At 34.7% G+C, this 15,693-nt stretch overlaps 1 protein-coding gene and 1 pseudogene across 1 annotated transcript; one reads left to right on the top strand and one right to left on the bottom strand.

The window, feature by feature from the left end:
- The first annotated feature begins 7,963 nt into the window (after positions 1-7,963).
- Positions 7,964-10,395, top strand: LOC122303185. Its single transcript, XM_043114823.1, has one exon. It carries the CDS (start codon positions 8,227-8,229, stop codon positions 10,147-10,149), a length of 1,923 nt encoding a protein of 640 aa, XP_042970757.1. The 5' UTR covers positions 7,964-8,226; the 3' UTR covers positions 10,150-10,395.
- A 1,870-nt stretch (positions 10,396-12,265) lies between these two features.
- LOC122303186 lies at positions 12,266-14,942 on the bottom strand (annotated as a pseudogene).
- Between the last annotated feature and the right edge of the window lie 751 nt (positions 14,943-15,693).

Here is a 15,693-nt window from a genome sequence, read left to right as displayed (position 1 = left end):
TACCAAACATTCTCTCTCGGACAGCTTTTAGGAGTTCTTTTGCACATCCATTTCGAAATTTTTGTAAGTGTTTTATCATAAAATCTCCTTCATATAAGTTATTCCTTTTTGAGTCTAATTTACGTGGATATCTTATTTGTCACATTTGAAGATTATTTGGTCAGTTAAATATTATATAAACTATAGAAATGTCATTCTGAGAGATAAACTGGAGAATATGTTATAGTTTGGAGTTTTTGACCAAGCTAATGGATAGATATTGGTCCGAAATTTTTATGGAGTATTGTTCACATGTGTATATGATCATTGGTTGAGGATTTTTGAATGATTAAAGATTTTGATGAAAGATTTTTTTAGATTTAGAAACTTAGAAACTGGAAGAGGAAAAACAGTTTCTGTTTTGAAAAAGTTTAACTATTTGGTGGTCTAAACCTATTCCAATGACTTTGATAATTTTATTGGAGGATCCTAAGCATCTTATATACATGTTATGTTATTATTTTGAAAATATTTGATGTTAGTTTCAAAGATATGAAATTTTATGCAAAGAGATATTCGGATAGTCCAAAGTGTGGATGTTATTGGCTCAATTTATGTTTTGGTTAATGTTTAACCATGTGATCTTGAATTAGAAACTTATATATATTTTAGGACATCTTTTTAAACCATATGATGGTTTGGTTTGAAGATCACATCTTTATAAGTCATAGATCAAAAGGTTAATCAAAACAAGTTAGAAACAAAAATCAATGGAAATAGCATATGGGAATTTTGGCCCTATGGAATTTTAATAGTTGTGATTAGTTTTAAATTTTTCTAAATTTATATTTAAGTTGAGGATAAAATTTACATGAGGCATGTAAATTTTAGTGACTTTTGGAGTTAGTATGCAAAATCCTTAAGTTATGGGTAAAACGATCATTTTCCTACATGTAGAGAGTAAAATGAAAATTTTACTCTTTAAGTTAGTATTTTCCATATTTCAAATTATTAGTGATTTAGTGCTAACTTTTAGAATCACTAATTACAGTTTCTCGTGATCGCGCTTGAGATTTTATAAGAAACGCGAAGATCGAGGTAAGTTAGCTTTTAACTTACTAACAGTCTATTATGTATGTGTGCTAAGTAAAAGAACTACAGTGTATATCTATGTGTGTTATCATATATGTCATACCATGCCAAGTTATCACATAATTGTCTGTTATACAGAATTTATTCCGTCATCAGTTTTTATCTGTTACATAATATATTCTGTCATGTATTGCTGTACATTACAAGTACGTCATGCTAAGTATGTCATCTAGTACATGTATGTCAAGTCATGTAATATTTACTGTTGCAAGTATGTCATGTTAAATATGTTGTCTATTATATGTTATGTCATGTTACAAAATGTTTCTATCTCAAGTTGGTCATGTATTTCAAGTTATGTTCAAGTCACGTTATGTTACGTCAGGGTTTCAGTCCTTTCGTATTCCAGTCACGTTTCATCTTGATTACTTATGTATGGGGTCACAGCAATTGTGACGCATACACTACGTGAGACACAACAATTGTGACACGTAGAATACATGGGGCCACAACAACTGTGGAGTATGTATTTAACTGCATTGTGACGTGTAGAATACATTGAGCCACAACAACTGTGGAGTATGTATTTACACGTAGAATACATGGGGCCACAACAACTGTGGAGTATGTATTTAACTGCATTGTGATGTGTAGAATACATGGGGCCACAACAACTGTTGAGTATGTATTTTTCATGTTAAGTCAAGTTTCAGAACAAATTCATGTTAAGTCAAGTTTTGTTAAGTCAAGTTAGAATACATGGGGCCACAACAACTGTGGAGTATATATTTTTTATGTTAAGTCAAGTTTTAGAACAAGTTCATGTTAAGTCAAGTTTTAGATCAAGTTCATGTCAAGACAAGTTCAGTTCACGTTTCAATTTAAGTTATGTCAATTATACTATGTTGTACGCCAATTTATGCTTTAATTACTTATGAATTTGATTATGCATTTATGCTTTTACTGTCATCCATGCATCATTAGCCTGTGTGAAAGTTTTTTATTAACTTGCTGAGATTTGTAATCAAATCTCACTGTGGTAGTCTCAACTACCATTCCTCCCGAATGGTAGATCTTGTTACAGGACCTGAAGAAAAATCAGGAGCTGACCAACTAGACACAGTTGACTGAGCGACGATGCGACATCAATGTTAATATAGTAGTTAACGTAAATTACTACTTGTACTATGGAGTTGCATCTCCAGTATTTTTTGGATCATAAGCATTTTGGACTAGTGTTGTGATCTTAGTTGTTTAATGGGTCTTTATATATGAAGTATGTTTTAAGCATTTAGGATATTTTCAGTTTGGTGCATAGTATTGCTAAAGAAAAAAAATTATCCGCTACGAATATTGCATAATATTATATGCATGTTAGAAACATTGCATCTTATATGTCATGAACGGGGACAGGTAACCTTGTGTTGCATGTCTCGACTCTTCAAATGTCCGTCCGATCCCAAACGGAATTTGGAGGCGTCACACTATTCTTACAAATCAATTCTGAAATTTCCACGATTAGCACTCTCTCTTCTGGGAATGTTTTGATTTCTGAGACCCATTTTAGCGCTAATTGTAATGGGCTGATTTGCTTCTAAAATTGATTTTAGTGGTTTTTTTTTTTTAAAATAATATTAGCTGACAGTCAATTCCCCAAAAGATACCCCACGCCAGGTACCTGTAGCAAAACTGATACATACATATATATATGAGTTTTGCTGTATACAAGTAAAGTCGCGTACTAATCTGCGTATCAATACTAATTCCTTCATATTTAAAATTTAAATTAGCATTGTTTTTAATAAAATCTATTTTTTTATCAATCGTATTAGATTATTGCACATATTAGTACACAGTTATACTTGTAACTAGATTTTTCTTATATATATATATATATATATCCACTTAAAGCATTCACATATGTAGGGGTGCTACCCGCACCATACGGTGATGGTGCGAGGTAGCTCCCTCCCCGCACCCCGCCCCTCATGGTGTGGGGGTGGGGTTTTCCCATCCATCCCCCGCCCCGCTAGGCGGGGTGCGGAGCGAATACCCGCCCTGCCCCACCTCATTTTTCCTTTAAAAAATTACTACTTTTTTTTTTTATATTTAAAAATTATTTCTAGATCCAAAAGTGATTAAAAATATATTTTTAGATCTAAATTGTAAATTTAAATTTTGTAAATATGACTATAATTTAAAAATTATGTAGTTTTTAAATTTGATAGTGCATATTTTATATAAATTGTAGTGTACTAGTTTTAAACTATATAGTTTTTAAATTTGTTAATGCATACTTTGTAAACAAGTCTAACAAATTGTAATATATATATTCATATATACACAATTTGTAAAATATAAAAATATATTTATACTTTTGAATATATATATATATAAATATTTATGCTTATATATATATATATATTTATATAAAAATATAAATATATATATATATATGTGGGCTGGGCGGGGGAAATGCGGAGCGGGATTGGGCCCTCCCTGCCCCCTGCCTCCGCTAGGGGGACTAGATGCGGGGCGGGGCGAACGGGTGCGGGGCCCCGCTGCCCACCCCTACACATCTGGTTGATTTTGGTTAAAATTTTTAATTTTTTGACAAAAATCCCTTTCCATCTGGCTGACTATTTTAGGAAAAATTTTTGAAATTTAAACGGTGGCTTCCTAAAATATGGAGATTTACTGTTTATTCCTAAATATTTTTTATAAATATTTTATTCTAACTAATAAAATAAATTTTTTTTTTCAATCATCTACATTTTCTCTCATACTCACATTTGTTATAGTTAAAGTTTGAAAAATGTGTAACCATTGATCGAGATATTGATCCAATTTTATTGACCATTTACGAAGATATGATTTTTTTTAAAATATTATTGTTACGAAAACCTCCACCAAATTATTGGCTGCAACACGCAGATCAAGAATCCAAGATCGAAGTATTCGGCCTGCTATATATATATATATATATTAATATCAGGTCTTGAATGGCTTAATTCGTATACATTAGCTAGGGTTGTTTTCAATATTCTTTCAATGCCATGCAACTGGTAATATTTTATGATCAGTAAGCATATTGTATTGTTAGGGATGATGCCTGCACTTCTATTAATTATTTTTCTTTTTTTAATTTCTTTTTCCCCTTCTTTACGAAATTGTTAGTCAAGACAACTACTTGGCAACCTTATTGCATCGCCATAATATAAATGCATGAGTAGTACCTATATATCCTCATTTCGAGTTAATTAAGATAATATGATCATCAGATATATCATCAAATTAAACAAACATTATTCGTCAATCTATAATACTGTTTCAACAGTAGACTATATATATATAATGGTTATAAGTCCAACTAATCAATTATGTTACCATTACTCGATCAATATTCAAAAAAATATATCCTCGTTTATTTTTATTCTATTTTTTATTTTTTTTTATGAAATGATAGTTACAGTCGTGATGAGTGTATAAGTATCGTATAATTATTTTTAAAAAATAAATAAATATAAAATTCATATAAAAAAATTAACTTTTTAATAATAAAATCTTTATTTTTTCAAATAAATGATAATACTTACACACTATAAAAATAACCATCATTAGTCTTTTTCTTTTTTAGATTAGGCTACTGTGCCACCCAAGTCTTACCGCTGGACGTGCCGTCCAGTTCAATTTTTTTTTTAATTTTTATTATATTTTTTAATATATTTAAATATTTTTAAAAAATAAAAAATATATATCAATAAAAAAATAGTGACATCAACTTCGGTAATAAATCACACACTATATATCTTACGTGTCAACCAATTTTACCTTTTGAATTTTTTACTCCTCATTAAAACCGACAGTTTGGTCATTGGTGTGAGATGGAACACTTGAAGAGAAAGAAGTGAGAGATGTTAAGGAGAGTCTGAGAGAGAGCTTGATGAGAGAGAACACATGAGGAGAGAGAGAGAGGTCGGATGGAGAGAGGATTTGATAAAAGAGAGAGTTTGATGAGAGAGAGGTCAGAGAGAGATCATCTTGAAGAGAGAGAGCTTGAGGAGAGAGAGAGGTCAAAGAGATCTTGAGAAAGAGAGAGCTTGATGAGAGAGAGCTGATGAGAGAGACGTAGATGAGAGAGAGAAAGAGCTGATGAGAGAGAGATCTGACATTTAAAAGAAATAAAAAATAAAAAATAGCATCAAAACAGTGGCGGATGATAACAATTTCCTATATCAATATATTTAAAATTATTTTTTAATCATTAAATAAAATAAAAAATTAAAAAATATATTTTTTTACCGAACGATATATAGAAGTACCATCCAAAGCATATAGTAGCATTATCCTTTATTTTATATATATAAGAGTTTTATTACGTATAAATAAAATTATATATTAATATTAATATTTTTATATTTAAAATTTAAATTAAAATTATTTTTAATAAAATTTATTTTTTAATTAATTAAATTAAATTAATATATATTAATACACGTTTTTACTTATAATTAAATTTTTTTATATATAAATATATGCACAAATTGGTAGTACATGTCATCATGCTAGCTAGCTAGCAGTTAGAGTTGAATAATATATATCTTGTGGCCCAAATGCCGACTAACTTTTGAGTGATCCACATCTTCTCAGGTACGGACGCCTCTTAGCACCAAGCAGTGGCGTCCTTGAACTTGGATGGATCTGAACCGCGTGAAACTTCTTTATACTTTTTTATTAATCTTTTGAGTAACTGTACATATAGTCATATACAACTTTTTACACTTGTGATTTGTGAACGCCATCAAACTCGCCTCAATCTCTTCCTTGCAAACTCTACAAAAATTATATGGTTTAGCCACAACCCAACTTTCTTCGATTATTAATTGATCTCTAGCTACAACTATTTGGGTACGTTCCAGCTTATCTATATATAATTGCCTTTTATGACGGATGATCCGTCATGTTGTTGTCCACAATTTTCATTTTCGTTAATGAAAAAATTGTCTCTTGAGATTTGAATTTCATCTGGCTGATCATATTAAATCTATATATATAGAAATAATATTTATAATTATGATTGTGTAAGTATTATACAGTCTCTTTAAAAAATATAAAGTATTACAATCGTAATTGTGCAAGCGCCACACAGTATCTTTGAAAAAAATAAATTAATACGAGAAAAAAAAATTTAATTTTTTAATCGTAAATCCTATTCATTTTTAAAACGATTATACGACATATACATACTCTACAATTATATATAATATTACTCTTTTATATATATATATATATATATATATAGCGACTGATTCAGGCAATTTTTCAATCGAATATTGAGAATCATAATAAATTAATTATCTTTGCTCATGAACAACATGATCAACATATGCGGCTACGTTTAATAGTTGGCACTTGTAGCCCAACAATGGGAGAGCGACGGCAACGCTCCTAATTCATTGAAATTGTCAACGCCCAAGGCTTAAAAGTGATATTTTCAAGTTTGGAACTTGAAGTACAGTCAAATTAATAATATTTATGATCTGTTTATGAAATCATCTCGATCATTAAGCACGCTTGGTGCTTTTCTCATTAAAATAAAGTTTACATGAAAGCCTACAACAATGGACTAGTCAAGATTATAGATATATAAGAATCAAAGTGTAATCATCCTCTTCCCACTTTCTTTGCTTTTGCAAAGAAAAAAGAGAGTTTCTCTGTACCTTCGTCCTTAAATAGCTGGCGCAGAACTTGGGTTTTTCTCCACCTTTGCCGCACACTACGGGCAGTCAAATGTGAGGAGCTGGCTTCTGTCAGAGACTCAGAGCCCATTAGAGACTATAAAAGCTTTGCCTCAAATGCTTCGCCCACTCGCTGAACTCATATAGCTAAAGGTCACAGACTCACATATATATATATAATATTATTTTGTTGCAGCAATATTAACGTACATGATCTACGCGATTCATACAAAATCGTTGTAATTCAATTCAATCTATCACAATTTTTTTAGGTGGATGTTATTTTACTTTTGTTAAAAAAAAAATATATTGGGAATATTATATGTAAGTCTTTTACAATAATAAGTTCAAGTTGAACGAAAATCCCACTTCGACTGTGTCTTAGAACCGATGCAAGTTTTGGCACAGACAACAAGCACAAGACAAATGGATGTCTTCCACGCATATTGCTAAGGAGTCGGGCATATAATTCCTGGAACTTAAGACATAAGCAACTTGGAAGTGGTCTAAAAGGTACATCTTACTATCTTAGTGCTGGCCGATGTAAGGGCCTTTTTGTCGTCCACTTCAGCTTGTTGTCTTCTATTCCCACCTACTGCCTCTCGAAAACAGTGAAATAAACATAAAGGTCTTTTTTTTTTTTCCTGTTTCTTTTTCTTAATAATTAAGAAAATTTTGTTTAATATTATTATGAATTTTTTTTAAATATTTAAAAGTATTAAAAAATTATATTAAAAAAAAAAACAAAAACAAAACTTCTAAGCCTAACAAGAACGGGCTGTAGAAGCTCCATCTAAAATTTGGGACTTAAATTAGAAAAAATAAATTGATACTTCAAATAAATTTTACATTATTTATGAAATATTTAATATTAATTAAAAAAATCACATAAATATTATAAAATTTAATATATATTTATATTGAGCAGTGTTACTTTATCGTTTAGAGTGTACCATTCAAACTAATTATTAGGTATTTTTTTTTCTTTTTATATTTTTTTAATAAATTTAAATATTTTTAAAAAAATAAAAAATATATCAATACATTTAAAATTATTTTCTTAATTACTAAAAAAAAAAAATTAACCTACAGTCCCTTTGAGCGGTCAAAAGGGAAGGGGCATATAAGCATTTCTCTTTATATTTCTTTCCCCTCTAAGATCAGGGGCATTAATTGAGGGATCCAAATCCGAGGCTTTTTCCCAGGTGGATGACTACCACGGTCCACAGCTCGTGCTTCGCTCATAATGACATTCTTCGCCTAATCACCTTCTGTGTTATGTTTTTAATAAACAGAAATTGCCCCTTATAAACAACGGATAGCCGGCTGAAGACAGGAGCATGGGAAGGTAACCAATTGGGGGAGGCTAGCAAGGTGAGGGATAACCAAGAATTATTGGAGTAGAGAGACAGCGAAGATGCCGCCGTCTTGCCTTAATGAGGTCTCACAGGGATGCCTTCATGGCTGCTGCCCAACCCCTCTCCTCAACCTGCCAACACAGGAGAAAACTATCTCTAAGCCCAGAAGCTCTTCTTCAGCTTGTCGCCGTGACTTTGCAACGACAACTACATCCACCATCTTTCCAAACACCAAGTTTACCAACCATGAATCTCTCCCATCTTTGCAAGAATCATTCCTTGAATTCCTCAAAGCTTACCCCCAATACTCTGCTACTGATCTAATTGATCAAATCCGAGCCCAGGAATACTACCATCTCTCTCTCTCCGACCATACCTGCCTTGATTATATTGGTATCGGCCTCTTCTCCTATTCTCAGCTGCAAGACCAGGGCTCCTCAAGAAACCAAGTTGCATCTTCTTCTTATCCTCCACTAGCCCCATCACCTCCTTTAAAATCAGATTTTCCCTTCTTTAGTATATCCTTAAAGACGGGGAATCTAAAGACGCAGCTACTTCATGGCGACCGAGAATCAGAATTCGAATCTGCAATGAAGAAAAGGATAATGGGTTTTCTTAATATTTCTGAAAACGATTACTGCATGGTTTTCACTGCAAACAGAACGTCAGCTTTTAAACTTTTAGCAGAAGCTTACCCATTTCAATCTAATCAGAAGCTTCTGACAGTTTATGATTATCAGAGTGAGGCAGTGGAAGCAATGACAAATTACTCTGAAAAAAAAGGAGCCCAAATTATGTCAGCAGAGTTTTCATGGCCGAGACTGAGGATTCAGTCGGCGAAGCTAAAGAAGATGGTTGAGAGTAAGAAGAAGAAAAAGAAAAGGGGACTCTTTGTCTTCCCGCTTCATTCTCGAATAACAGGAGCCAGATACCCTTATCTCTGGATGAGCATAGCACAGGAGAATGGGTGGCATATCCTGATTGATGCTTGCGCATTGGGACCGAAGGACATGGACAGCTTCGGCCTCTCTCTCTTTCGTCCGGACTTCCTCATCTGTTCCTTCTACAAGGTTTTTGGGGAAAACCCATCTGGATTTGGGTGCCTCTTTGTAAAGAAGTCTATTATTCCAATTCTAGAAGCTACTACGAGTGCCGGTATTGTTAATATTGTACCGGCAAAGAAGCTGTTTCAGTTAAGGGATGAGACTTCTGGTACTGACACAGAACTTGAACAGGCATCTAAAGCTGGACTACGAGAAGACGATTTAGCATCGTCGAGCTCTTTCTCCGGTCATTTACAAGTACGATTGGAACATGAGTTGTCAGGGGAACTGAAAGGACTGGAGGATTCCGAGATTCGGGAATCAGAAAAACCTGCTGATTTGATTAAACTTGGAGATGCTGAAAGCAGCAGAAATGGGAGGCAAGAAATTGAGTGCAGGTGCTTGGATCAGGTGGACTCCTTGGGACTAATACTAATTAGTAACAGAGCAAGGTACCTGATCAATTGGCTGGTGAACTCTTTGATGAAGCTTGACCATCCTAACACAGAGGGAATTCCCTTGGTGAGAATATATGGACCAAAAATCAAATTTGAAAGAGGACCTGCATTGGCATTCAACATATTTGATTGGAAAGGGGAGAAGGTTGAGCCTGTTCTTGTACAGAAACTTGCTGATAGAAGCAACATTTCTCTGAGCTATGGATTCTTACATAATATCTGGTTCTCAGATAAGTACGCAGAAGAGAAGGAGAGAATACTAGAGGTAAGAGGAAATGGATCGATAAAAATAGTGAAAAACAAGAGTAAAGACAAAGCTGATCAAGGAATAACTGTAGTTACAGCTGCACTTGGGTTCCTGGCCAATTTTCGAGACACCTACAAGCTTTGGGCTTTTGTTGCACAGTTCCTGGATGCCGACTTTGTGGAGAAGGAGCGATGGAGATATACTGCTCTTAATCAGAAAACAGTTGAAGTTTAATAAGGAACTTACTCCATTATTCTTCAGGATGCTGGAGTTCAGAAAGTGAAGCCTCAAGATTTCCAAACATATGGAAAGTAAATTGTCATACGAGAGGTAATGCCATTTATTGTTTCATGTAAAGACTTTCAGAATTTTTCGGACAGTCCATTGTCTTTAATATACTGGCTTTCTAAATTTTTCTTTGCACATGTATTTCATCAGAACAAGTCTGCAACTTATACAAACATGGTAGGGTGTAGCAAACTTTTTTTCTTCCCCAAAATTATCGAACATTCAGCCTAACACAAACTATTGTTTGCTCTATGTTTCTTTGTCATTCTAAGTCTACTTAAGGACTAGCACAAACCGATGACATACGTGCTTCTATTTCTAGTTTTTAAATTTAAATGACCAGAAAACTTGTCCTTGCTCACAAATTAGTCAGTCAGAATAATAACAAATGATATTAACTAACATAAAACAAAATCTTGCTGGACTCCATTTAGATGTCATATTGCTTTCATTTATAACGACCTCAGGGAAAAGGTTTAGATCTTATCGCCCCCGAGCTTCCATTTTGAATGCATTGGGTCAATATCTAAACTTTTTAACATCATACAGCTTGCACTCAAGAAATGGATTTAAATAATATGAGTGCATGTGTATCAGTGAGTGCATGAGAGTGTGTGTGTGTGTGTATTTGGTAGGGTATGAGGATGACATTATGAACATCGAGGATGAAAAGATCTCTGAAGTGAAAGAGTAAGTTAGTTGACTAGTCATGACCCTTCATAATTTTATTGGAATGGATGTTGAACCATAATATTCCACTCAATCAGCAATGGCCAATTACCCTGCCAGAGTTCCAGCCCAGGGATAGCAAAAACCACTAGCAGAAAGCTACTATGCAGTCATACTTTGCCAAAAATAAGATTAACATACCAGACTCACAGTTACTGCTGAAGGACTTCGAGTCTTCGACAATAAAAGCCTAAGCATGAAATACTTAACTCTATCTGAACGAATTTAGCCCCTAAACTTAGTCACGGGTTGTTCTGTCTCAAGTTGCACAGGTTGCTCCAAGGTCCTTCTACAATAAGATGTTGGTACAGCCTTAAGTAAAGAACTCAGGGATATTGTTTGAAGGACAACCCCTATATCCTCAAGCGCAAAGGGGAAAATCTTGAAAAATGATGTAATGTTCTCGATGATTGTAACAATCTCCACAAATTTAGCTCAATGCAGATACAGTTTACTTTCACTGCTTGGTCTTCCAGAGATGCATTGCTATATCCAATCAAATAGATAATATCACCACCATTGTTCCTGTATGTGGAATGACCTTATGACCATAGGAGATGAGAAGAAGATTTTCAGGTGATAAGATACTTCGGGCCAAGAAATTCCATCGAGTACCTTTCTTGTATTTCATGGGCATGGAAGTTCCCTCTGGAAATCATGGTATATCATTTCATCTGACCAAGTATGCACCAGATCTCTTATTAACAAATTGATTTAATACCTACAAGAACATTTACTTTCACCTAGTAATTCAACCTGAATGATCAGAATCCAACACTTTCGGATCCTAACCCGTAGCAAAAATGGGATAGGAAGCTCATAAACTGATAATGACTCAAGTAGAAGACCTTTTCCAAACAAGACTGCATGGAGGACATTCAGATCATTTTGATTGTTTCAGATGTTGTATTATCAGATATTTAAGCAAAGTTTACCAGAAATTGGAAGAAATTGATTACAATATTGATTCTGCTCCTTCAGCATAATGGCTAAATCCCTGTTTTCGTGACGTGACTACAAGGGTAAAAAAGGGCTCTTGTTTGAAGAGTGAACCATAGCTAACGGTGCATCTGGAAACAATCAGGCTACAATCTGTCCCAAGAATTAATTTGATTGTCATTCATATTTCCATAACATATACAGAGGACTGAATAAAATTGGCATCCATATTTGTAGTTCTCTATATATCTTAATAATGGTACACTTCTCTCTTTTTACCTAGGACTCACAATAATGTGAATGCATCATTAGGCTTCCAATGTATGTGCTGGAGGTCAAATTTCTTCTCACACACTCAAACAGAGATTAATGAGGTTAAATCAAGTACACAAAGTTTGCAGTAACAGTCATGCTCAAATATATTGCTCTTTTATACATGCCTGTCAAATTGATTATCAAAATTATCAGATGACGGCTGCAGTATCAAACAAGTCCCTTAATGGAACACCAAAGAACTATTTCTGAGAACATGAAAATGGCAGAAGTTGTCAGAATGTTACACCAAAAAATGAAACAAAAAATGGACTCTTCAACTTTAACAGTATACTCGCCTTATCCTAGAACGGGTCTGAAAAATGCCTTTCAAGATAGAGATTACTAGAAAGGATATTTAACAAATAATGAAGATCCTCATTTTGAGGGTGGCTAGCATCTCTAGCAAAAAATTCATGAACCTTACCATCCACCTCTATAACACTTGATCCAGGGGCTTCTTTTATACCCTTCTCCTTCATCAACCTCCGTATTCTCGTTACTTCAGCCCATCTTTGATCAGTAGCATGTATGTTGGAAAGAAGCACGAATACCCCACTATCTTGAGACTCCAGTTCCAGGAGGCTAACTAATATTTCTTGAGAGAGTTCAACAGCCCCACTGGCCTTGCAACCACTAAGAAGAGCTCCCCATATCAGCACATCAGGTGGCATGAACATAGTTTTTATCAGCTCCTGAGCTTCATCCAGGAGTTGAGCCCAGCAGAGCATATCAACCATACATCCAGTGTTCTAACCCTGGAGAAAGATTATGTTGTTGACTTATCATTGGATAAAAGCACCTGCGACCTTCATCAACCAAGCCAGAATGGCAGCAAGCAGTCAAAATGGCTAGAAATGTCACCTCATTTGGCCTCGTACAAGATTTAATCATTTCTTCAAAATGTTTGAGCGCCTCACGCCCATGTCCATGCTAAACCAACAAGCAAGGCATTCCACGTATAGACATTTTTAAAAGGCATCTCATTGAAAGTTCGTAATGCCATCTCTACACAGCCACACTTTGCATACATGTCGATCATAGTTGTTCCAATATGTGTATCCCATTTGATGTCTCTAAAATCAATATACACATCGATCCATCTGCCATAATCAAGAGCCCCGAGACTGGCGCAAGCTGACAGCACACTAGTCAAGATAAGCCTATCAGGTTCAATGCCTGATGCAAGCATACATTTGTAATGACTCTTTGGGACGTTTAAATTGCACCAAGCCACTAATCATAGGGAGCTCATCAAAGATCTGCTTCGCCTCACACAAACACTTACACTTGACGTACATATCCATGATGGCATTGCCTACCACCAAATCCACCCTTACACATCTAACTATCAATCCATGAATTTCCTTCCCCAAGCTCAAATGCCTCATTTGGCCACAAGCCACAAGCATGCTGACAAACGTTGCTATATTTGGTTTCACATCCATTCGCAAAAATAAAGCTACAGCTTCATCAAATAACCCTGCCCTCACATACCCAGATATCAAACAACTCCAAGACACCACATCTCTCACATGCATGTCATCAAACACCATACTGGCAACACGAAAATCACCAAAGCCACCGTAGAAATGGACAAGCGAGTTTTGCACGACTAGATCGCTCAAAAACCCCATTTTTACAACCACCCCATGAACCTGTCTACCTTCCCCAATCCCCAAAAATTTAGCACAAGATTTCAGAACCACAGGAAAAGTGTACATGTCAGGCATAAATCCATTCCTCATCATCCGTCTATAGACCAGAACTGCCGCCCTTGGCGTGTCACTGCCAACATAGGCTAATATCATCAAATTAGATGGGAATGAACTTATGCTCCAATCAATTTGCTTTAAAAGATAACAACCATATTCACCAAAATCTGCAAATTTTCCGAAGAACTCTGCAACTCTGTTAACAACCAACTGGTCACGAACGACACCGGATGTTAATAATTGCGCATGGATTTGCATGAAGGACCTCACATTGTTGCACCTATCCATTCACATGTCCGAGAAAGCATGATCTTGTTCATACCACTTACATCACGCCCATCTTAATAAGAGGTCTACGAATCCTTCTCAACCAAACTCCCGACCAAATGTGCATGGATTTGGACACAAATACACAAGCTTCTCATCCTCGAATCAAGGAGAACCCATTTCAGAGAGAACATGGTCTTGCTTATATCAGTTACGCCAAGCCCATTTTACGACCTACATGACTTTTATGTCTCACACAAATTCGTATATTACTAAACATATATTCATGTTGTGATTGAAATATGCACACACACCACAAATTCTTACTATTATTACGAAAAGAGAAGAAAAGATCAAGTGGGTAGGCAGACTCGATACTAGGTTTAGCGTTTAAAACTTAGGATTTAGGGAAAGCCACGGTCTTGAGCATTGTCGAATGGCGGTGGTAAGTACACTAGCTCGGTGGGTTGGATTTTCAGAACACTATTAAGTCATTGACGACTTCGAAGAAAACGATGAAGCTCCCGGTAGGAGTGTCACTTTTATTTGGTCAAGGGGTTTTATGGCGCGTTTCATGCAAAATGATCTCTCTTTTATTCTCTTCTTTTCTTAAATGAATAATGTGATAGCATCCCTTCGTTACAAATATCTTCTTTTCTTTTCTTTTTTTTAATCATTTCAAATCTTACGTAATTGCTTTCCATAAACAGAGCAATAAAAAAAATGTTAATTACAAGTCCTAAATAGACAAATTCTACACAAACCATTTATTAAAAAAAAAAAAAAAAGTTCCCAATAAAAAACAATAATTTTTTTTTATACTTTTTTAATATGGGGTCTACTTTTTTACAAAGGTATGCATAAGACTTATACATTTAGAACTTGTATAAATCATTTGTCATTGAAAAAAAAAAAAAAAAGGAAATACGACTTAAAATCAATTTAAAACACCCATTTCATAAAAATAAAATAAAATAAACCCCCTTTTCCTCATAATTGGTTCATACACAACCAATTATTTGGGAACGTTATATGCACATAATGTAAAATTCACTGACCCATCAATCAAATATGATGGAAAATCTATCTTCGTCGCAAGACTAGGAGGGATTGTTGAAGCATTTACCAAGGATCGGAGATTGTCCTTTAGGGAGTCTGAGGTTTCGATGATGAAGATGGGGAACATTTGGCTGATTGGAAAATGATGAAATGAGACTTGGATGTCGAGCGGTCAATTGAGAAAACAGAAGCTAAAAGAACCATAATGGAGCTTTTAATACCTAATCAATTCCCACAGGCTGTATACCACTGACCCACGAGAAGACTAGAACAACAACTCACCACTCTGGCCTCTCACCTAAATTGCAATTTGATCCCAGAGAGACTCAAACTTGTGACATCGGACTCATGCACCCAAGTTTGACCTTACCATTTGTAATATTTGGACTACCCACAGTCAAGTGGGAGGTCATGTTTATTTCCTAAAGAGATTGTTTTAATGTTAATATCACTTTTGGGTTTTTTAATA

Source organism: Carya illinoinensis, chromosome 3 (genome assembly GCF_018687715.1).
Source record: "Carya illinoinensis cultivar Pawnee chromosome 3, C.illinoinensisPawnee_v1, whole genome shotgun sequence".
Lineage (NCBI taxonomy): Eukaryota > Viridiplantae > Streptophyta > Magnoliopsida > Fagales > Juglandaceae > Carya > Carya illinoinensis.
Note: the sequence above shows the minus strand (reverse complement) of the source record. Positions and strands in the feature narration are given on the sequence as shown.

What these genes read in the sequence shown, in the direction of transcription:
- LOC122303185 (XM_043114823.1), top strand. Translation starts at nt 8,227, where the DNA reads ATGCCGCCGTCTTGCCTTAATGAGGTCTCACAGGGATGCCTTCATGGC.